We start from the raw sequence: 23,760 nt of genomic DNA, 5'->3' as shown, positions 1-23,760 counted from the left end.
CTCATTTTTCTGATTTTTTTTTTTTTTGTAGAGACGGGGTCTCACTCTTGCTCAGGCTGGTCTCGAACTCCTGGTCTCAAGCAATCCTCCCGCCTTGGCCTCCCAAAGTGCTAGGATTACAGGCATGAGCCACCGCTCCTGGCCACTTACTTACATTTGCTGGTTTATTGTAAAGGATGCAAGTCAGGAACAGTCAAATGGAAGAGAGGAATATAGGGCAAGGTAAGAGGGAGGCTGTGGAGCTGCCCTGTCCTCTCCAGTGCCCCACTCTGCCCCAGCACTCCCACGTGGTCACCAAGCCAGAAAGTTTCTGGGCCTGGTCCTTCAGGAGTTTTTATAATCCAATCTCCAGCCCCCTCCTTTCCTCTCCCTGGGGAGAGGCCAAACGTTTCCATCATCCAATCACATGTTTGGCCTATCTGGGACCAGCCCCTGCCTGAAACTATCTAGAGGTCCACCCTGAGTCACCTCATTAGCATAAATTCAGCTGTAATCCAAAGGGCCTTGTTATAAGTGACAAAAAATACTCTTATCACTCAGGAAATTCCAAGGGTTTTAGGAGCTGTGTGCCAGGAACCCACAAAGACCAAACGTATTTTTTATTTCCCTATAAAAAATTTTTTATCAACTAGTTTACACATTGCAAGTATATTTTATATTATGCTATTATACAATAGGTCTTTATTATTTCCACTTTAAAGAAAAGGAAACCAAGGCGCAGAAAAATTAAATAGTTTGCGCAAGTTTGAAAGCAGGCACGTTCATTAGCTGATTTAATCTTTAGAAGAAGATGGCTTTATGGGTAACGTTATCCCCATTTCAGTAAACTGAGCCTCAGAGAGGTTAATTAACTTGCTCAAGAGTATATGGTTAGAATTCTGTGGAATCTTTGTATATTTACCCAACATTTTGCTCAAAAATATTATCGAATGCCTATTGTGTACCAGGTACTGCTCTAGTCACTGGGGATAGAGCATAGGACAGAACAGGTCAGGCACCTGCCCTCGTGCAGCTTACATCTATAAAACAGCGTTTCGAAAAGTGATAAGTGGTGGCTCATGCCTGTAATCCCAGCACTTTGGGAGGCCAAAGCAGGAGGATCCCTTCAGCACAGGAGTTTGAGACCAGCCAGGGCAACATGGTGAGACCTCACTGCTGCTAAAAATTTAAATAATTAGCCAGGTGCAGCTACTCAGAAGGCTGGGACAGGAGGACTGCTTGAGCCCAGGAGTTCCAGCCTGGGTGACAGAGCAAGATCCTGTCTCCATTAAAAAAAAAAAAGTGATAAGTGTTAAGAAGGAGATAAAATGGAGTAGCATGATAGAGACCAGGAGGAATTCTTTCATTGGGGTATTCAGAGGAGGCCTCTTTGAGGAGATGACATTGATCTTAATGACAGGGAAGAGACAGGCAGAAGAGGAGCCAGAAGACGAGAAGTCAAGGCAGACGGTAACTGTGAAGACCTGGGGGGTCGGGGGAACCTGGCATAGAATGTTCTAGAAGCATCAGAAGTCCAGTGTAGCTGGAGCTAGAAGGTAGTAGGGTAAGTAGGTAGGGGCAGATCATGCAGTGCTTAGAGAGCATGGTATTGCCTTGAAGGGGAGAGTGATGTGAGACGACTGGCATTTTACAGAGGTCACTCTGGCTGCCGTCTGGAGAAGAGCTCACAGGGGACAAGAATGCATAGTCGAAAGTTTTGTCTTGGATCAGTGTGAGACCAAGTGGAGGTGTCAGGAAGCATATTGGGGAGGGGGCTGGTCCTTCTCCGATTTAAGTTATCTAACGGTCTTTGTCAGGGCTCTCGTGGAGGAAAGGATGAGAGATTCCATCAGGTGCCCTCAGATAATGGATGGACTCCTAAAGGATTAAAAAAATGAGCCACAGTCATGTGGAAATTCAACACCAGGAATCATGGTGTAGTGAGGATTGGTAGAGACTGGAAGCCGAAGGTTCTCTTGGACCCAGGGGCTTCAGCACCAGGTGCTCACAGACCCTCACCCCTGTGCTCCACCGAGGACACGGCCCAACTGCTCTCTCAGTGTCTGCTGCACTCTCTGCGAGGCCTCTCCTCTCCTCTCCTCTCCTCCTGCTGCCAACTGCCATCTGTACCCTCTTCCCTGGATACCAGGAGGACCAAGGTGTGGTCCTAATTCAGACAGAGAAAACATGGAGCTTGATCAGGGCCCATTCTCATTCCTAGTCTCTTCCTTAATCTCTATGTGCCCAATCGGTTGAGCTGTCTGCACATTTAAATCAGAAGACCACTCACCAGACTGGGCAGGCAGAATGGCAAAGCCCTTTCCTCCACTGCGCAGAACTGGCAGGGCTCTGCAGGATGAAGGGGCCACCAGATGTAGGAACAGTGAACAAGACAGAGTGCAGCGGAGCCTGTGCACAACTGCCCCGAGAGCAGGAGGCAGCCTGGAGGGAGCTCTCTCTTGGAACTCTCGGAAGAACCCTCCACACGGCCCCAATCTTCCAGGTGGCACGCACTAAAGGCTCCTCTTGATGTCAGAAAACAGGGATAGCCCCAGTTAGTTTAGGTCTCCTTGGTTTTAGAGCCCTCCTGATATACCATGTCACCATGCTTTTTTTTTTTTTTTTTTAAGACAGAGTCTCGCTCTGTTGCCCAGGCTAGAGTGCCGTGGCGTCAGCCTGGCTCACAGCAACCTCAAACTCCTGGGCTCAAGTGATCCTTCTGCCTCAGCCTCCCGAGTAGCTGGGACTACAGGCACGCGCCACCATGCCCGGCTAATTTTTTCTATATATTTTTAGTTGTCCAGCTAATTTCTTTGTATTTTTAGTAGAGACAGGGTCTCACTCTTGCTCATGCTGGTCTTGAACTCCTGAACTCAAATGATCCTCCCGCCTCGGCCTCCCAGAGTGCTAGGATTACAGGCGTGAGCCATCGCACCCAGCCTGTTTTTCTTTTTTTAAAAAAAAGAAAGATTGGTGTTTGATTAAAGCAGTGTTTCCCAAGGTATGGTCTGTAGACCACCTGTATGTAGAACTCCGCTGGGGTTCTTGGCACAATACAGATGCCTGCACCACCCACAACCCAGAGCTTCCAAATCAGATTTCTAGGGAAGACCCCACAACCTATATATTTTTCCTTCCAGGTGATGCTAATGCACAGTAATGTCTGAGAATCGCTGGATTATGGAAAAATGACCAAATCCGACCAGCTGATGTGATCACCATGCCGCTTAAAAGACTTCAGTATCTGCCAGGCACTTTACTAAGTCCATGATTGTTAGCCCACGGAGTCATCACAACAAACCTAGGAGGAGGCATTAGTATGATCCCCATTTTACTGATGGGGAGACTGAGGCACTGAGAAGTTAAGTAACTTGCCCAAATTCACCTGGCTAGTTAAAGGAACCAGAGCCAAATCCAGGGTTGTCTGAGTTCAGGTTTTCTCCACTATATTGTTTCTCCTAAAAACACATACCATATTGTAACACTTGCTAACGGGTCCACACCCCACTGCTGGTGTCTGAGAGCCACGTGCTGCAAGATGGGTTTTTATTCATCTTATTTTTTTCAGTACCTGGCAATGCTGGGCATGTATCAAATGCTTGATATTTGTGTGTTGCCTGAATGAATGACCAGAGTACCAGGGTCAGAGCAGGACATAAGAAAGAGCTGTGGCTACAGAGGAAGGGAAGGTGAGATCCCCTCCCATGGCTGGCCTGTGGGATGTTCTCAAGCTGAGGACAAACTGCCATGTCCCAGTACTGACAGGGTGACACTTAGCTTGGATAAGAGCCACTCTAACCATTCAGCAAGTATCCTCAGCCTCATGCCCACCCCTGCCCCAGATGGCTTCCTCTGGAACGACAAAATAGATGGTACCTTCCTATTGCAGGTTACAAAAGCCAGAGCCATCCTAGACACACAGGTCCCCCTCATCCCAGGTTAAGTATGTGCCCATAGTCACAGGAAGCAGCCTTTAAAAGATGCCTTTCTGGTCCTGGCAGCCCAGCAGAAACCATGTCCCTGCCCTGGTGTGCCGCCATGGGCTACAGTGTGGCCCAGCAAGAGATCAGGGGCGCGGGGCATGGGGCGAAGTGTCCACTGAGTTCCAGGGTATAAAGATGGCAGCCTGCAGGGAGGCCACTAAGGAGACAAGGGCAGGGGGATGCCCCAGGATGTGCAGTGGCCCCACCACCCTGTGGGGTCAGCTAGGAATGGTTTCCTAAAAGAGGAAAAGGACCAGTAACTTTGGATTTAACCCTGAGGTGGAACCGAAACTTCCTGGAGGAGGAGGAACAAGTTCAGAGGGCTCTGAGCCTGTCTCTCTGTCAGTTTGTCCCATGTTTGCTGGGCCTTATGAAGCAACCCCCTACGGACCATGGGACTGATGGTGGGAAGCAGAGAGGTAGGCCTTCTCACTCCCACATTGATGTTTATAATGCTGACAACACACTGAAATCACCTGCAGAGCTTTACAAAAATCCTCATGCCTCAGCCCTTCCCCTAGAGATTCTGATTTAATGGGTATGGGATGGGGCCTGGGCATCGGCCCTGGTACGTCCAATGTGCAGCCACGGTTGAGAATCCCTGGCCTAGCCCGTATGTGGCCAAGAAACCAACACCCCAGGTCCCAGCCCCTGCTCCGTCTGCCTCTGACTTCTCCTCTCCTCCCACCCAGGGCCCACCTGCTCAGTATACTCCCAAACCCAGCACCAGCCCACACTTACCTCTCCTTGCTACACCCAGAACTGCACGAAAATGGGATGAATGGGAGAATACCTTATACATGCTTTGTCACTCATCAGTCACATCCCTTGTTGCTGCCACTCCCTGTGTACCTAAGTGCCCTCTGTGTTCTGGGAGTGGGTTAGTGCATTCCCTTACTAGACCCTCAGCTTCCTGAGGGCACACATCATGACATCTGTGTCTCCTCTTCCTCTAGTTCAGAGCTAGGAACAGAGGAAGAGAGCGATAAATAAGAATAACTCACATTTCGTGTGGGCCAGACACAATGCCAAGCCCCATACATGGATTTTCTTACGTAATCTCCACAATGGCCAGGTTTTATTTCCCCATTTTATTTATTTATGTTTTAGAGGTGGGGTCTTTTTATGTTGCCCAGGCTGGATTTGAACTCCTGGGCTCAAGCAGTGATCCTCCCACCTCAGCCTCCCTAGAAGCTGGGATTACAGGTGTGTGCCATGTCACCATTTTAAAGATGAGAAACTGAGGCTCAGGGGTGCCTGGAGGTGGTCCCTGGCCTGTCATCCTAGGAGGGGCAGGTGCCAGCCTGGCAAAGAGGTCAGGAGGTTTCCCAGCAGGGAAACAGAATGCAGCAGCATGCAGAGCCACAGTCCCCAAGGAGTTGGTAGGACCACCACATTGAGCAGTTGGGTTCCAGGGGTGGCAGACAGAAAAGGGTTTTCTTCTTCCCAATCACTGCCTTCAGCCAAATGGGGCTGAATCTCCCTTGACCGTCCTTTGCTGGTGTCTTCTTCAAATGCCCCCTCTTCAGAGAGGCTATATTTGCCACCCCATTAATAAAATAGTCACCCTCTCCTGCCTCTCCCCCCATCCTGCCACCTTTCTCTAAAGCAGTGCCCCCCAAAATGTGGTCCTTAGGCCAGTTCCAGCCCACAAACTGTTAAGTACATGACAAGTTAAGTACAGAAATGGAGAATAGGTGCTTATAAATGTATATACCAATCTTTCTAGTAAGTCATTTTAATTGTATTTTACAGAAGTATTGGTTCGTGACAAAATTAGAAATTTTAAAAGTGGGCCCAGGCCAGGAGCAGTGGCTCACACCTGTAATCCTAGCACTCTGGGAGGCCAAGGTGGGAGGATCACTTGAGCTCAGGAGTTTGAGACCAGCCTGAGCAAGAGCAAGACCCCATCTCTACAAAAAATAAAAAATTAGCCAGATGTGGTGTCGTGCACATGTAGTCCCAGCTACTCGGGAGGCTGAGGCAGGAGGATCACTTGAGCCGAGGACTTTGAGGTTGTTGTGAGCTAGGCTGACGCCACTGCACTCTAGCTTGGGCAACAGAGTGAGACTCTGTCTCAAAAAAAAAAGAAAAAAAGTTGGCCCAAATCATTTGAGAAACACCCCCTGCTCAAAGCCTTTGTTGCCAATGGACAGACATGCACATTGGTTTTTATTTGTTGCCCAGCCCCGCCTCCCCACCCCTCTGCCTGCCCGCCATGGTGAGGGTTTGCTCTGCCTTGTTCACTGTTCATTCCCCCGAGCCTGGAGCAGCACCTGGCACATAGGAAGCACTCGATGCGTATTTGTTGAGTGAGTGAATGAATGAAGCAATCACCCTCAAGTAGATCCCATAACTCTCTGGTCCCTTTTGGTTATTAAAACTCAATCTGATCTCCTTTAAAACACCAAACTCACATCTAGTTTATTTATTTATTTTTTTCCTTTTAACCGCCCTTGGAGAATCACATCTAGTTTAAATCTCATCTTCTCCCCAGCCCAGCCGCGCTTCCCGGCTCAGACCAGCCTGGACTCCCTGCTGGAGGGACCTGCAGGGGAAGGACCCTGCCCACTCTTCACCACCTCCCAGTGCAGCCTCTGGAGGGGAGTGCGCTCTGTCTCAGGCTCCTGCTCCCCCTCACCCCCACCTCAGGATTGAAGGGCAAGGTGGTGTTGGAAATCAGAGACTTTTTTAAATGACTGGGCACCTGGCCCTGCCCTAGGCCCCGCGCTTGAGAGGGCCCCTCCTGTGGCCATGCTCCTCTTTATGGGATAAGGACTCTGCAAAGCCAAGGGGCTGTGCCTGCCAGGGGCCTGTGCTAACCTTCTAGACCACTTCTCAGGTTCCCCAGAGTTCCAGAATTCCCTACCAAATGGCCCTGAGCCCACTTCCAGCACCTGCCTGGGCCTCTCTCAAGTCCGTCCTCCCCAGGGCAGACCGCAGATATTACCCAGAACTCTAGGCTCAAGAAGCAAAGAAGCAGCCACTGGGGGCTATTTGCAGAGTATGAACAGGCTGGGGTGGCCACACAGGTGTCAGTCAGAGCCAGGTTGGGCCATGAGCCGGAGGCTTCCATTTTTCCTCTTGCCCCAGCCCTGTAGATGTTAGAGTTTGGACCAGAGGCAGAGAGACCCTTAGAGCACTGGTTTCCTCACCTTGGGATCACCTGGGGAGCTTTAAAAACTAGAGTCTGGGTCCTAGTCACCCCCATTTTGAGTTGATTGGCCTGAGGTTAGGGGTGAGTTAGGGGTTTAAAGCTCCCCAGGTGGTTCTTGTGGGCACCAGGGCTGAGAGGCACTGCTGTAGAGACAGCTGCCATGGCCCCGGTCAGAAGATAAGGGAAGGGAGGAGGGTCTGCACTGGGGAATGCGGTAGGGGGGCTTCTAGGAGTCCCCCAGGTTTCTATGCAGGTGAGTGAAGGTGGCCATCATGGAAGAGAGGCCCTGGTTTAGGGAAGTAGAGCTAGGTCTGTACATGTGGGGTTTGGGGTGTTTTTGAGACGTCCATGGGATATGTGGCCCCGATCTCAGTCCGGAGCCCCGGGCCAAGGTAGAGTTGGGAGTTTCCAGCACACATGTGGTGGCTGAGACCAGGAATTTGGCTGAGAACAGAGGGTGTGTGCGCCAAGAGGGAACTTCAAATATGCCCCAAATTCCACCCTCTGTCTGTCAACCCATTCCTCCATCCCAGGCCAGAGTCAGTGTTAGCAGCAGAGGGGCAGCCATAATTTGGGGGACCAGGGTCCCTAATCAGCTAGCCCAGAGCAGGCTGGTTCTGGGGAGACCTTAACGACTCTCTGCTCTTCTTTCCCTCTCACTGCACCCTGCGCCCCACTCCCACCCTGTCCACCACCCTGCCCGGCCCCGCGCCCTTCCTCTTCTTTCCTCCTCCCCCACCCCCACTTTGCTTTTCCTGTCCCCTCTTCCTTCTCAACACCCTCTCCCCGCCCTCTGCCCCAAGGTGAAGGTCTGGTTCCAGAACCGCCGCACCAAGCAGAAGAAAGACCAGAGCAGAGACCTGGAGAAGCGGGCGTCCTCCTCGGCCTCCGAGGCCTTCGCCACCTCCAACATTCTGCGGCTGCTGGAGCAGGGCCGGCTGCTCTCCGTGCCCAGGGCCCCCAGCCTCCTGGCGCTGACCCCCGGCCTGCCGGGCCTACCTGCTGGCCACAGGGGCACCTCCTTGGGTGACCCCAGGGACTCCTCCCCGCGCCTCCACCCGCTGCCCTCCGCCTCGGCGTCCTCCCCGCTGCCGCCCCCACTGCAAGCCGTCTGCTTTTCCTCGGCCCCGCTCCGGGACCTGCCTGCCGGTTACAAACTGGGCTCCTCGGCCTTCGAGCCCTGTGGCTGGCTAGAGCGGAAAGCAGGCAGCGCAGGCAGCGGCAGGAAAGCTAACACTTAAGACTCCCACCCCGCGAGACACTGAGTCCCAAGCACAGCACCTTCCCAGCCTCCTGTGCCCCAGAGGACTGCACTGCGCTGAGCAGGCCCGGGAGAGGAGGGGTGGCAGCCACACGCCCTCCCCACTGCCCCCAGCTCAGAGACTGGCAACCAGATGGCCTTGGTTCCGCAGTAGTGTGTGTGAGTGCAGTGTGTGTGTGTGCGTCTCACTGAATAAAAGGAAAACAATGACAAGAAGGGAAACAGAGTCCCTCAGCACTTCTATTGGCCCCTAAATTCCTTCCACCCTCTTGTCACTGGAAGGGAAAAAGGGCCAGGAGTCAGGGGACCTCAAATGGGAGGGGGCAGAAACTGGTTCTGGACATTGGGGCACACACAGGTGTGGGTCAGCAGGCTCTGGGCTCCCGCTTCTGTAGGGCTCCCACCGAGGCAGCCCACGGCCCACAGCACCAACATGCATTCTTTGGTTAAGTGTTGCCCTTTGCAAGCTCCTCTTTCAAACATAAAAGTACTTGAGAGGGGAAACATTGTCACCTTGAAGAGGAAGAACAATGAAAGGTGAGACCAGGATCCAGCGAGAGGGAAAGAGGGCATCAAAGGTAAACCCAGGCAAGACCCCACATGCTTAGAGTGGGCCTACCATCAAAAACACTGCAACATGAAGCCCTTTAAAAAAATTTTTTTTGCTCAAGACACTTTTATTTAACTTTTTATTTTGCAATAATTGTAAATTTCTAGGAAGTTGCAAAGATAGGACAGAAAAGCCCTGTGCATCCTTTTTTTTTTTTTAAAAGACAGTGTCTTCCTAATGTCGCCCAGGCTGGAGTGCAGTGGAGTCATCATAGCTCACTGCAACCTCAAACTCCTGGGCTCAATTATCTTCTAGCCTTAGCCTCCAGAGTAGCTGGGACTACAGGCACACACCAAGACATCGGGCTGATTTTTTTTTTTTCTTTTTGTAGTGACAGTGACAGGGCCTCCCTGTGTTGCTCAGGCCGGTCTTAAACTCCTGGCCTTAAGCAATCCTCCTGCCTTGGCCTCCCAAGGTGCTGGAATCACAGGTGTGAGCCACCATGCCCAGGGTTCCATATATCCATAACCCAGTTTCCCCCATGGTTGCATCTTCCATAACCATAGTATAATATCAAAAGAAGGAAATTGACATTGGTACCATGTGTGCATAGTTCCATGACATTTCATGATCCGTGTAGATTCGTGGAACCACCGCCACAATCAAGATGCAGAACTGTCCCATCACCACAGAGATCTCCCTCATGCTGCCCCTTTATGGCACACCCACCCCCGGCTCCCAACAGGAAAGTTCTCTGAAAGAATGGGAATTGTGAGCGAGGGACCAGAGACATGAAACGGGTCCTCAGGCTGGAGGATTCAGGGTGATATTCTGACTGTGTGGTCAGAGAAGACAAGCACAATCTGCTCCAGTCTGCTCTGGGAAACCCAGTAGCTGCTGCTTTGGTTTCAAATTGGCTGCCCTGAGTCACCCAGAGTGAGTGCTGGGGGACAGGGATCCCTAGACAACTGCTCATCAGCCCTTCCCTTTGCTCAGGCAGCATAGTTTGGGAGGAGCTTAGCAATGTGGGAAATCCTGAGTCTGGAATGAGGCCTGGGGGCAGACCTCAGGTTGGGCAGGTCCAGCCGCCACCAAGCATCCACCCTGCCTTGCCCAGCAGACCCGGGCCACATCTGCTGGCCAGGAGAAAGCACAACTCCTTTAGTTACCTGACACGAAGAGGGATCCTAGGAGCAGTGGTGAGGTCCCGGGTGGAGCCCAGGCCAGGCTGTGGACGTAGTTTGATTTATAACTCCAAATATTTAGATATACAATACCCGGACCTTCATTTGTACTTTCTCCCATGGGCTGAAAAGGTCGGGCCGGGACTGCTCTATGGGCTCCTGGAGGTGAATGTAAGAAGGTGAGACAGGGTCCTAAGGTCAGGTGGAGAGAGACCAGCCCTGGTCCTCAGGTCGCCCTCAATAGTATGACACAGAAAGTGTCAGAAAGTGGAGACATAAAGTGGAGACCCAGGTCTGATGGAGGAGACATGGGCTTAGCTATTGGGGGCTCACAGCCCAGTGGCAGGGATAAGAGAGGCCTCCCCTAAAGGGCATGACATAGGAAAGAGGCCAGATGTGGCGAATCCAAGGGGCTGGAGAATCCAGGAAAGGCTTCCTGTAGGAGGTGGCACTGAAGCTGGCCAGGAAATAGTTCTCTATGGATGTTCAAAAAGATGATGATGGAATTGTACGGGGAAAGAATACCCAGGTATAGTCAGGGCAGGGGGGGCAAGGTGAGGGCAGGTTGGGGGGACAGTCAGAAGAGGACAGCCTACCAGAAATTAGGTGTGGGGAGGAGACCAGTAAGAGGTGGGTGAGGGGCAGGGGTGGGGCGGTTGAGAGCACCTGAAGTTCTGCAGGGAGGAACTGGATTCACACTGGCATGGGGCAGAGGAGCAGACAAGCACAGAGGCTGGAGAAAGCCCGCCTTCCCCTCTGCCCTTCTCCCTCACACCCTCCAGCCCCCAGCTGGCTCGGCCCCTCCCAGATCTGCACAGCCTGGGTGCGGGGAAAAGCTTCCCAGCTAGAGCACTCGGCGGCGTCTCTGTTTACAGTCAACCCAGGGGAGGAAAGAAGGAAGTGGGAGGAGAGAGGAGGGGCGGGGTGGCTGTGGAGGCAGGCTGGGCAGCTCTCTCCAGCTGGAGCTGGACCCGAAGTCTTACAGCTGCCACCAGTAAGTTCAGGCACTTGTCTCCTAGCCTACCCTGCGCCATGGCCATGAAGGTAGACAGCAGGCCTGGGGGGCTTCCCAGCAGTGGCTGTGACCTGGGCCCAGCCAGAGAGCACATGCAGGCGGTCACCCGAAACTATATCACCCACCCCCGTGTCAGTGAGTATGACCTCCCCCACCACCACGGGTAAGGTCAAGGTGGGGATCTGGGGTGGCTGCTGGGTCCTCAGACAAAGAGGGGGACCCAAGACCTGGGGAGACCCAGGGGGTTCTCTGTCCAGTGGAGTGATGCAGTGGGGCCACCTGGATAAGGGGCCATCTCTGCAGGAGAAGGGATGGAGGTCCCCAGCCTAGGCTACCTTGGGGTGAGGAAAGGTGTCACCGTGTGTGTGCATGCTTGTATACTCAGGGCAAGGGTGAGTTTGTGTGTATGCTTGAATGATCTACACGTGTGTGTGCTCACAGGAGAGCACATATGTTTGAATGATATCACATGTCTGCATGTGATAATGTGTGTGTACAGTTGGGGTGAGGGCTAGTGTCCAGGCATAGGGGCATGGACATGCTCATGGGGGTAGGGTGTCTCCTTGGCAGTTTTAGAGTGGGGAGGCCCTGTATGTGGCTCATGTGCCTGTCCTGCAGAGGTTGGCCAAATCCAGATCTGGGGCAAGGTCCAGAGGACTAAAGGGACCCCCTCATCTCCTTGTCCAAGGTCACTCTCCCTGGGTTGGTGAATTCTCAGACAGCCCAGCTCGCTGGAGTAAACCAGCCAGGCCACCAGCCAGGCTGGTCACAGCTAGGCAGAGCCAGAGGCTCCTAACAGGGTGTGTGGGGTGAAGGGAAGCAAGCCTGACCCAGCCACTCCTCCTCCCTCCCTGCTTCTAGTGCTATCCAGGCCAGCAGAGGAGATGGAATGAACTGAGGGCAGCTGGGGGCTGAGACAGAGCCGGCAGGCCCAGGCGGCAGGGGAGCAAGCCCTGGGGTGTGGGGCACCTCCTGAGGCCTGGGGCAGGTGCTGAGGGTGGAGCACATTCCAGCTGAGGAGAAATGGTGAGAATGGGGTGGGGTCAGGTTTCTCAAGGAGGCCCTGCAGGCCCTGCCCCATGGCGGTGGGGCTGAGATGGGAGGTCCAGATTCTCCCTGGGCCAAAGCTGGGGTTGCCAAGCCCAGAAATATGCAATGACTGGTGCTCCCTTGGGTCCAGAGCCCAGGCCTGGAGCCCTGAGCCTGGGTGTGTGACTATCACACAGTCCTGGTGTGCCCCCCTCCCCCAGGCATAGGAGATCTGCCAGGTGCTGAGTGGGGTGTAGGATCTGACCATCATGCTCTGCTTTCCTCCCTGGAATGTGCCCTCCCAGGGACCCTGTAGATGCAATCTCACCCCACACACTGCCTCCTCCTCTTTCTCTGGCCAGGACAACCCAGGCCTGGAGCTGCCTCCAGCCATTTCCCTCCCAGCCAGCCCCTTATTTACAGTCAACATGCCCTTGGCATGAGGGAAAATACTAGGCTGGGGATATGGGAGCAGTGCCCACCATGTTTGCATGCCTTCTGTGAGGATGGCTTGGTGGCTGACCAGAGCAGAGGTCATCCAGCAGTGCAGGGAGCCCTTCCAGGCCTCGCTCCGCCAGTGCCTTTGCTTTTCCTGTGCTCCAAGATACCCCAGCCCAGCATGGACACCCTCCCACCCACAGGGGCCCACTTCTTCACCTGCAGTGTCTCCCCCATCCCCTCCTTCCTCCTCAGGTGCTTGGGCAGTGGGCAGCAGTTCTCCCTGGGGGGATGGAGACAGGCGAAGAACCAGCAAGGGTTTGGAGGCTCAGGGGCTGCACCCTCAGTAGGCTGGAGGCAGGACTGCTGTGTCCCTCTCTGCCCTCCTCCCCAGCCTGGCCACCTATGCTGGGCATCCCAGGCAGGAGGACTCTGCAGAGACAGAGCCTAGGAGGAGAGCTGGGGTACCAGAGAGCCAGGAGGCCCTAGGGCTTGTGTGGCCATGGGTGGAGGTGAGTCTGGGGCAGCTTGAGGAGCCTTTCCTTCCTGGAAGAAGTAGATTGAACAGGGTTGAGCCTTTGAGGATGTGATCTCACTGCTGAGAAAGGATTGGCCAGAAAGGAGGAGGCAGGGTAGAGTCAGGATGGGGAGTGAATCCTGGCAATATCCACCCTGGGAAAGAAGTAGAGCACTTCCCAAGGCCTTGGCTTCCTTGGGGAGGAGGTGGCCTGGCGATGCATCTGTTCTTGTGGGGCTAGGCTGGGGCGGGGGTGCCCAGCATGAAAAAAGTTTAGGAAGGACAAGCTGGCAGCCTGGTTGGAGGGATACGGCCAGGTCAGATCACCCAGGGGCTTGAGCACCAAGCCACTGACTTTGCCACCCGCCTCAGTTTCCTCAACTGAAAGGTGAGGGAGTTACACTGGGAGAGTCCCAGCCAGCAGGGTCTTGGGCTGATTCTAAGAGCCCTCAGCTTCCAGCCCCTGCCCTTCCTCCCCTAATCCCTCCAGAGGGATCAGGGAGGAGGTGCAGGACCTGCTGCCCCGGGCTTGCCCCCACCCTGGCCTCACGCATGGGCGCCTGTCTCAGCCCTCTCCCAGGACGCTGCAGGTGTGGCTGGGTTGGCGCTAATTAGTGGGCCGCGCGGGATCCCTGCTGAGCCTTTGACAGGGTAGGCGGTGGGGAGGTGGGGGCAGGGAGGCGCTCCACCAGCCAGCAGTCCAAAGTGCAACCCAAAGTGTCAGCTAGGACAATGGAGGGGGTGGGCAGAGCAGCTGGAGGAGTGTCTGCAAAGTCTCTGGGAGGCCCATTGGAGGAGGGCCCCTAAGGTCGTCTGATCCAGCCCTCTGCCTTCCCTCTCCAGGGTCAAGGGGTGCCTCCCAGGGTTGAGTAGTGGCCACAATCCCTGAGTGCCACAGGATACTGTCCTGGTTTGTGGTGTGTCCTACGAGAAATCAACTCACTTTCTGGGCCATGCAACACACACTCAGAGTTGGGGGTATACAAACAAAAGGCCTGACTTCCAGTCAAGAATGCTTTTGTGGCTTAGGCACCATGTTGGCTGTGTCCAAACCAGACAGCTCTAAGAAAAGATCCGGTCTTGTCTGACAGGGGAGACAGAGCCCTAGTCTGAGGAGAGACAATCCGTGCCGGGTGCCAGTCTGTGGTGCCGTGGGCCTGCAGTGAGGAGCGGACCCGCTGGGCTGCAGTAGTCAGTCCAGGGCAAAGCCTTGAAGGATGTGAATAGTCCAGCGTGGAACAGAAACAGCTACGTGAGTGGACTGTCTGCAATGCAGGCACCAGGCTGTGGCGTGATGTACTCATCCAGCAACTCTTTCTGAAGCCCACCTAGAGCCAGGCACTGAGGCTGCCAGAAGCCCGGGAAGGCGGTTTACAGATGAGGCTGGTGCGCTAAGATGGGGGACTTAGAGACCTCATGCTGCTCACCGGGTGGCCTGGGGGAGGCGGCTCCCTCCCACCCTGACTCCCAGAGGGCCTGCAGCAGCCAGCACTTCACAGCAGCCCCCGGGATCCTTCCAGACCAGCCCTCCCACTTAGGGAAGGGTCCTCTAATCCTTCACCCATCCTGCAGCACCGCTCCCCCTGCCCCCAGAGTTGCTGGACGTCAGGGTTAATGGGAATTTTGTGGACAGGGGCTGTGGAGTGGGGGAGCCAGCTGTGAAGAAGGGAGGAAGGTGAAAGACTTGTCTCCGAAATTGGAGTTGTCTCGGAATTGGAAATCATTCCCTGGGGCTTCCTGGCCCTTCCGGCCCCTTGCCTCCCAGGCCCACCCACCACGCATCTTTTCATCCGGGTTCACTGCTTTCTTCCCCATCCCTGCCCTTTTGGCAGGTGTGTTCTTTTTTCTATGGGATCAGCAAGATGTCAGTTCTTCCTGGGGCTTATAAAAATGAGGGTCTCTCTCCTCCTGCCCTTCAGTGCCCTGCTTGCACAGTGCATTTCCTCCTCCCTGCTTCTCCTTCCGTCCTCTGCAGGGCTACCTGCTCCACTCTGCCAACACAGTGCTCACAATTCAGACAATTTGATCAAAGCGCCATGTGGGCAGAGGTGTGTGTGTGTGGTGCCGTTTGGAGATTTTTTTTTCCTTGGGGAGGGTGATGCCCCAGACTCTGTCCCCTGCAGGGAATCTTCCTATGCCTATCCCGCACTTAGCTCTGTGCACCCCCTTTCTCCTCTCTTCCACTCTCTGTCTTCACAGGGAGTGTGGCTGGAGCCAGGGGTACAAGGCCTCAGGCTGGGCAATAGGACGCTCTTTCGGTGTGGGGGCTGGGAAGGTAGCGGGCACACCTCGGTTCTGATGCGAGCAATATGGGAATGAGCTGATGGAACCATTAACGCCTTCCATAATTCATCCAGCAAATATGTATTGAGTGTCTCCCAGGGAGCCAGCCAGCACTATTCCGAGATGGTGGGATACAGCAGTGAGCACCACAGATGACACCTTGCCCTCGTGGAGTTGACAGGTCTTTGACAGGTCTTAGCACACCAGCCCACTGCCCTTCTTTCTGCTACCGAGAGCACCCAGCACCCTTCCGCCCATTCTCACTCACTCATCCTGATCTTTCCCTCCATAGCAGCCACTGCAGTTTGTGATTATACTATTTTCTCTTTGTCTCTGCTTTGAGATTGTAGGCTCCTTGTTTTATCTGTCACCTTCCTTTGCCTAGCCTAGTACACAGAAGGCATCAAGTGGATGCGGAAGAAAGGCAGGGAGGAGGGAAGGAGGAAGCAGAAGATACAGGAAAGGAGAGTGAGAAGCACAGAGCCAGGCCAAGCCTCCAGGACCTCAACATCTTCAAGGCCTGACCAGAGAGGAGACTTCCAAGGAGGCTGAGGCACAGCCCCAGAGGTGGGGCGTGCAGGACGGGCAAGGCTCTCAGGCCTCCCAGGACAGGGTGCCCAGGCTCTGGGCTTAGCAATCTGGAGGCCACCAGAGCCACAGCAGAAAGGGCAGAGGAGAGGCTGGAAGGTGGGGAAGGGAAGTGAGCAATTGGAGACCATGCTTGTGTGGGGGGTGGGAATGGCAGCTGCAAGTGGGGAGCTGGAGGAGGCTGAGATTGAGGGAGTGTTTTTTAAGGCTTCTAGATAGGAAGGCTACAGGGAAAGAGAGAGAAAGAGAGAGAGAGAAAGGCTCTGGCTCCCCACCCCATTGAGAAGTCATCTCTAAGTCCTGGTTTCTGGTGCAGGGGAAGGTGGGACACGTCCTTCATGGGTACAGGGAGGGAGAAGAGGGTGGCTCAGGTGATGTGGGCAGGCTCTAGGACAGGGAGTTGAGAGTCTTGCTCTGGGCCAGAGCAGTCCCAAGTGGGACTTGTCTTCTCGAGCCCCAGAGTCTTTCACACAGTCCTTGGAGGACCCTTGCAAAGATCTGTGCAAGAATCTCCTCGCCCCGTCCGGCTTCCTGGTCTGAGTCCTGATGAAAGGAGCTTAGATCAGACAACAATAAGGGGTTTGACCACAGACATCCAGTCTGCGGAGGGGAAGGGCTTCCATTGCCCTTTGGCATGGGGTGGCTCGGGCCAGGCTTGCCCGAAAGTGTGAGGGTGAGTGAGCTGGGTGTGGTCTGAGGAGAAGCTCTGCCACCAATGTGCTGTGTGGCCCTGGGTGAAGCTTTTCACCCTCTGGGCCCATTTTCCTGGCCTGTGAAAAGAGGGGCTGGACCACTCTCTGCTCTGAGGTCCTGCCAGCCTGGGAGCAACTAGCAACCTCCCAGACAGCCCACCCATCTTGCCTCGCCTAGAGCCTGCATCTCAGGTGTCTCTGATGCCTCACAGGAAAGGGATATGGCATCCGGGGACCGTGGGCAAGGGACAGTCCCAGGGTCCCTTAGCTCGAGTTCCTAGCAGAACCAGAATGAGGCTTCCTGGCTGCCATTCCGTGGCTTCTTCTATCAGAGCCCCTGGCACTGGGATTAGGAAGTACTTCTTGATATCTAACCTAACCCCTCCCTGCAAGCTGAGCTCATTTCCCTGTGTGTGGGTCTCCAGCTGCTAGGTCTTTGGACATCCTGCTTCTCCCTCCCAGCCTCTAGCTCCCTCCCCTCCCTCACTGGGCACCCAGGGAGCCAGAGGGTTCAGCACCCCCTGGCAGGGCCTCACCAGGGTCTTGTGGTGAGAGTGGAGGCCCTGTTTGCTTTTTCTCACAGACGCCTGCACACACACACACACACACACACACACACACACACACACACTGCTCAATCAGTGTGGGGTAGATGGAGGGAAATGCTGTCCTGGTGAGGGGCAGAAGAGGGCACTTTTCGGCCACAGCTGGGGGCCAGAAGCTTTTGGAAAATGCTGTGAGTCAGAGAGGAGGGAGCGGGTGAGGTGGGGGCTGAGGCCAGAGGGGAAGCTCCATCAAGGATGAGAAAGGCCTCTGCCCTCTGCCCGGCCCTCCCCCAGCCTCCTGCAGGTGTCCGAGCAGTAGGGGGCCCGCGGGCAGGGGCATGACCCTCACAGCAATGGTGGCTGGCCCTGTCACAGCTAATGCCCCTGATGGCCCAGGCCAGGCAGGGAAGGAGGTGGGGGTGTGCAGAGGGAGGGAAGGGGAGGGTGCCTCTGTGGGGGGGGTCTGGGGTGAGACCCTCGCTCACTCCCTGCCCTTCCCCCAGCCTACAGGACTGTGTGCAGCGTCAACGGGCCCCTGGTGGTGCTGGACCAGGTCAAGGTGAGACCCTCCTGCTGCTTCCCTGGTGCTAAGGCCAAATCCCAGGGCGCAGGTCCCCCCCCCACCGCCCCCCCCTTCTACCCTCCCACCCACAGGATTTCTTCTAAATTGCCCCCGGGCCCTGCTCTGTTCTTTCTAACACCTGTCATCCACTCCCACGTCCTCCTTCCCTAGCTGTCTCCCCAGCTACCCAAGGTTTCCCCTTCCTGCCTTTTCAGTGGGGACCAAAAATCCATAAAAACTCCACAGAGACCCGGGCTCTGGCCTTGGGAAACCTGCTTCTACCACTAATGAGCTGTCCCCCTCCATTGCCCATCAGTAGAACGGTGCCTGACTTCCTCAAAGGCTGCACTCACCCCACCTGTGTCTCCCACGGGGTCTTCTAAAGGGGAAGAGGAGGCAGCAGGCTCATGCCAGCTAACATTTCTAAGGATTGTGACGGTTTCCAAAGCTCTTGGAATGTCTCAGTCCCAGAACCAGCAACTTGGGTGGGAAGGGAAGTGGGGAGGGGGTGGGGCCCACCAAAGGTAAATGGCAGGTGGGCTGTTTTGCATCCCTTAAGGAACCATAGGAATGGGTTCCTTAAGGGAACAGGGACAGGGACAGTATTTTGAGTCCCGGGGTTGGAGATTCTTGAGTGATAAAGTGCCCTGCCATAGAGATCACTCTGTTGTTCTCCCTCCACCAATCAGTTCCAACCCCTGGCCTCCCACCTACCCCCCACCACTGTACAAACTGGAAACCTACCACCCTTGACCCCTCTTCCTGGACACAACTTCTGCCTATGTCCATGTTCTGTGGCTCTCTCCCACCCCATTGCTGTTACAGCCACGGCCTCTGGGCTCCCAGCCCATCACCCTCCCACCCTCTCCACCCTGCAGCTGTCTCTGGCTTCAAATTCACTTAGGGCACCCAGCGACTGCACCTCACGGGCCTTCTCTCAGAGGGTCCCTGTGTAACCTTCCACTCACTCTCACCACCCTCCTTTCTCTGGTTAGAAACACACACTGTCTCTGCATGGAGCTGCCATTCGATATCTCTGGGCCTTTGCATATGCTTTTAAAAAATGTGATTAGTAATACATGTTTATTAACAAATTAAACAACTGGTCTCATTGCCAGTTTAATAACTGCCATAATTTTAAAATAGTGATGAATACACAATATTTTGAGATGCCTGCTACAACTGAAATGTGACATGAAAACATCTGTGATTTCTGCCACTGACAAAGTCACAGGTAGTGCGGTCCAGCTAATTCTACTGTGGCTTGTTATCTATACTCAGAATTGAAGGAAATACTAAATTTCTGTAAAGGTTCATGAGTATAAAAATGCAACTTGCCCATCCAAGATCACAGAGCCCCTGAGTTCTCTCTTTGGACTCAGATAGGCTCCAGGTTAAGAACCCCTCTCACAATTAGTTGGATGAGAGTATGGAGTATATGAGAAGGAATGACGAAGGTGTGGACTTATGTCTGTGATAATGTTTTAAATTGGCATATAATAATTGCACATATTTATGGGGTACATAGCAATGTTTCGATACATATATGCATAGTGATCAGGTCAGGGTAATTATCAATAGCATATCCATCTCCTCAAACATTTACCATTTCTTTGTGTTGGGAACATTCAATATCCTCCTTCTAGCTATTTGAAACCATATAATACATTACTGTTAACTATAGTCATCCTACAGTGGTGTAGGGATAACTGGAAGTTATTCCTCCTATCTAGCTATAATGCTGTGCATGTACTTTCCCCTCTGCCTCCTTGATGACCCTCCCCTAGTCCCTCCCCCTGACTCATCCCCTCAGCTGAAAGGCCACCTTCTCCTGGGTGCCTCTCCCAGCTTCCCCGGTGTTGAACCTCTCCATCTTTTCTACTTTTTGTAGTCTTATTGGCAGCATCCGTCCAGGCATTTGGTCTGGATCTGGCCAAGTCTCCTCCTTGCCCCCTCCACTGCTAACTGCCCCCCCCTCCGACCTCCTATTGGCCATGGACTGTGTTTATTAATTCTTAGCTCCAGGAGCCCAGCATAGCACTTTTCCTTAAAACCCAGGCTATCGTAGGTGCTTGGTGTGTTTGTGCAAAGGAAGGGCGAGTAAATTAATGAGCAAATGAATGAATGTATCTTAGCATGACTAGATATGGACCTGTCAAAACCTGAGCCAACAGTGTTAAAGACATCAGACCACTCGTTGCTGGAAAACAGAGGCCATACAGAGGCCATGTTCCTTTGGCCGCCAGTGTGAGGGATGCCCCCATTGGAAGTGTGGCTGAGTAATTAAGTGTGGTACCCTGGGGCCAGAGAGTCTGATGAGTCGGACTTGGTGAATTTTAATCCCAGCTCCATCCCACTCTTTTCTGCTAGCTACCTGTCAATCCTAGATCAACAGCCTAGGGCCAGCTGGGGACTTGTTAAAAGTACAAATTCTTGGGCTCCACCTCAGACTGACAGAATGGGCAGCTCTAGTGGTGGGGCCCAGAAGTCTGTTTTCACAAGCCCTCCGGGTGATCTGATGCTCCCTGAAGTTCCAGAACCACCTATCTAGGACCAGAAATCCCAGTTTCCTCATCTATTGAATGAGAATAGGGTTGTTGTAAGGGTCAAATCAGACAAATGTATTATTATTATTCCTCCCAAGAACAGGCAGCAGTGGCTCTTCCTGAATGCTGATGAGCCTGATTAAACAGTTGGTGCCATCTCCTGTGCCACCACAGTCCCTACCAGACCTGTCATTCTGTATGGGCCCCAGTGTGGCAGGGAGAGATGGTACCTATGCAGGTATTTTCTCAACCGTAAAATGGAGCTGAGCTGGGAAACCAGAGCTAGGTCCCCAGACCCATGGTCCTGTGATTGCTGCATGCAGCTGTAACCGTGCAGAGCAAAATAATTGGGTGCTAGAGGCACCCAGAGAATCCCTGGCTTGCAGAGGAAGGAAAGGAATTGGTTTATAGTCTTATAAGTCCAGAAGAAGCGCCTCTACGCATCCCTCCCCACGGCCCCACACCTCCTTCCCTCTTCCAGAGTTGCTTGGGCAAAATGCCACGATTCTGTTTCTACAGCGCCACCTTCTGTCCGCATTGAGCCACACAGGCAATTACTCCCTGCTTCCATCCTTCTCAAATGGAAAAACATTTGGGGGAAGAATTTTGTGTAGATCAGAGGTTCTTAGCCAAGGGAATAAGGACCTTGAAATTGTATGCAAACCTTGATTGAAGATATATATGAATGTACCTGTCCATTTTTCTGGGGGAAGTTTCTACGGGTTCTTCTGATTTTCCAGAGTTTGTGACCCAGAAAAGGCTAAATCTTTAATTTATAGAACTTGAACATGTATCAGAATCCTCTGAAGAGCTTGTTAACATGCAGATTGTTGGGCCCCACCCTGACATTCTGATTCAGCAGATCTGGGGTGGGGACCAAGAATTTGCACTTCTAACAAGTTCCCAGGTGATGCTGATGCTGCTGGTCTTTGAGAACCTCTGCTCTAGAGGATCTTCCAACTCCTGTATTCTTTGATGCAAACTGGTCCTTATCTGAGAGTTGCAAACTTGAGAGTAAGCACTCATCTTATCCACCAGACTTGATCCCAGACAGCTGTGGCTGCTTTAGAAAGAGTATACATCAGCTCCGAAGATGATTTCCAGAGAGGAGTTCCCACACTGTCCTGGCCATTGTCAGCAGGAGACACCTTAGAGGCCAGCACCCCCTTGCACAAGTCCTGCAGGCTTGCTAAAAACTTCCCAGTCCTCCATGTGTACACGGCAGCTCCCTGTGCCTGCCCCCTTGCTAGCTGGTTGAATCTCCAGCACGGGATTGGTTGCACTGACTCATCCCCACTTCCCGCAATCCTCCCAGTAAGCACCAGCGAGTTGATAGGGTAAGGCTTGCTGATGCGGCTACGAAACAGGGCCCTTTGGAGCACATTGGAATTCTCTTCCTAATGGGCCCCAGACTCTACACATTCCATGGCTGAGTGTGAGGGCCTGACAGTTCTTCCCCATGTCTGACCATAATCTCTTCTGTTTAAAGTTCATTTTCTCTGATTTCGTTTTTGGGGGACACTCAATGCACCACCCTCATCTCCACTCCCCTCTCCCCCCACCTTCACTCACCACATATGTTACGGCAAGTGTCACAGCGACTGGTCCCAGAGGAATAACCAAGCGGCACGCAGAGAGTTGGAGAGTCAGCAAGTTTTATTGCCAGCGGCCCAGATGGGGTCAAGCCTCCAAAATCTGAGCACCTCTTCCTGGTTTTTGTCAGATTTTATATTTTTTGGGGGGGGGGGTTAGTCTTATCCAATAACACACACAAGCATAAAAGTTAACCAATTAGTAAAAGGACTAAAAGTTAGCCAATTAATAGCAGTTTTTATATGCAGTACAGTTATGATAGGCTTATAACAAACAGTATAGTTATGATAGGTTTACAACGAGCAGTACAGTCGTGACAGGCTTATAACTGCTTAATTGTTTTGTGGTTTCAGCTAGCTGGTGCATATTCTACCTACTTGCTCTACTTAGCTGCTTTGCGGTTTTAAGCAGAACTGGCATGGAAATTTCCCAACACATAAACCCACATAAAAATTGTCATTGTTTTATCACCTCACTGCCTGATTTCCTTCGGGCCCACTCTGGCCTGTGCTCTGCCCAGTAATTTTTCTCCTAAGGTTAAAACAGCCCACTATCACCCCCAGTGAGGTGACAAACAATGAGGCAGTGGTCATTTCACATACAGACACAGGCGGGCTTGGAGTGGGCGAGGAGAAGGACCCGGGACTTGGATTTAGCTCGTTTCCCTGGCGCTCGCTGTCCTTGCTCTTGGCCGCCCTCTTGTGGTTGAGAGCCCAAGACGCCTGGGCATTCGCAGTCCCTTCCACCGCAGAGCATTCTTCTTGGGCAGGTCTTCTGTTGAGACCCCCTCACCGGCCCGCCGCCACCCCTGCAAGGCACGAAGGGTGGTTTGGGGAAGAACAGGGTCACCTTCCCACCATCTTCACAGGACAAGAAGGGGCCCAAGCCAGAGCTTCCTTTAGTGACTGTTAGAGCTGCAAACCTTCTAGTCTCAAATTCAATCCCAGCAGGAGCGCCCTGGGAAGTGGCCCCTATCCTGGTCACACCTTGCTGGGGAATTGGGCCATCTGCCCCTCCCCCAGGTCCCTGAAGTCACTAGTTTGTGGCCAGCAGGGGATATAATGATGGTAATGATGGCAATAACCACCTGCACTATACTTGAACATGTCCCCAAATTGCATTACATTTTAATTACAAAACAATACATGCTTCTTGTAACTTGGTGAAACAAAGAAAAGATTTGTGTTAACTACTGTCCCTAACCACTTTATTCCAAGCCCCCTGTGATAACCAGTGTAAAGACCCTGCTGTATATGCTCAAACACCAGCAAATGTACACGTTACAGGTTGACACTGGTGTTGGTCTCTTGATACCCAGGATTCTATGTCAGTAGATACACATTGTACCCATTCTTTTGGATAGTGGCATAGCAGGTTATAGCATGGATGTACTGTGACTTAATCGATAGTCCCATTGTTGATAGAGAGTCAGCATGTTTCCAGGTTTTGCTATTACAGATAGTACAGCAATGTGTATCCCTGTTATACTGATGCCTTTATTGCTATAGGATAGATTCCCAGAAATGGAACTGCTGGTTCAAAGAACATTTTTATTTTAGAATAGACGTTGACAATTTGGGGCACGATTGCGTGCCTAGAAGGGCTACAATAATTCACATTCCCACCCACCATGTATGAGAGCACCCACTTTCCAACATCCTTGCCGGTCCTGAATATTTCTCTATAATTTTGCCTACCTAGTAGATGAAAACTAGTACTGTCCTGCTTTTATTTGCATTTTCTGATGACTAGGGAAGTATTGTCTCTGTCTACTTGATTGCCATTTAGATTTTGCTTCCTTGGTGAACTCTTCCTACATATCAAGTTGTACACATTGA

At 52.9% G+C, this 23,760-nt stretch overlaps 2 protein-coding genes across 2 annotated transcripts in view; both read left to right on the top strand.

The window, feature by feature from the left end:
* VAX2 (ventral anterior homeobox 2) overlaps positions 1-8,602 on the top strand; it is a 30,295-nt gene extending 21,693 nt beyond the window's left edge. Inside the window, exon 3 of the mRNA XM_012646455.1 lies at positions 7,923-8,602. Coding sequence (XP_012501909.1) covers positions 7,923-8,360 — 438 coding nt within the window. The 3' untranslated portion in view covers positions 8,361-8,602. The remainder of the gene's footprint in view (positions 1-7,922) is intronic.
* Positions 8,603-11,069: 2,467 nt separating this feature from the next.
* Positions 11,070-23,760, top strand: part of ATP6V1B1 (ATPase, H+ transporting, lysosomal 56/58kDa, V1 subunit B1) — a 27,991-nt gene continuing 15,300 nt past the window's right edge. Inside the window, exons 1-2 of the mRNA XM_012646437.1 lie at positions 11,070-11,264; positions 17,725-17,780. Coding sequence (XP_012501891.1) covers positions 11,147-11,264; positions 17,725-17,780 — 174 coding nt within the window. The 5' untranslated portion in view covers positions 11,070-11,146. The remainder of the gene's footprint in view (positions 11,265-17,724; positions 17,781-23,760) is intronic.

Source organism: Propithecus coquereli, unplaced genomic scaffold (assembly GCF_000956105.1).
Source record: "Propithecus coquereli isolate 6110/MARCELLA unplaced genomic scaffold, Pcoq_1.0 Scaffold243, whole genome shotgun sequence".
NCBI lineage: Eukaryota > Metazoa > Chordata > Mammalia > Primates > Indriidae > Propithecus > Propithecus coquereli.
Note: the sequence above shows the minus strand (reverse complement) of the source record. Positions and strands in the feature narration are given on the sequence as shown.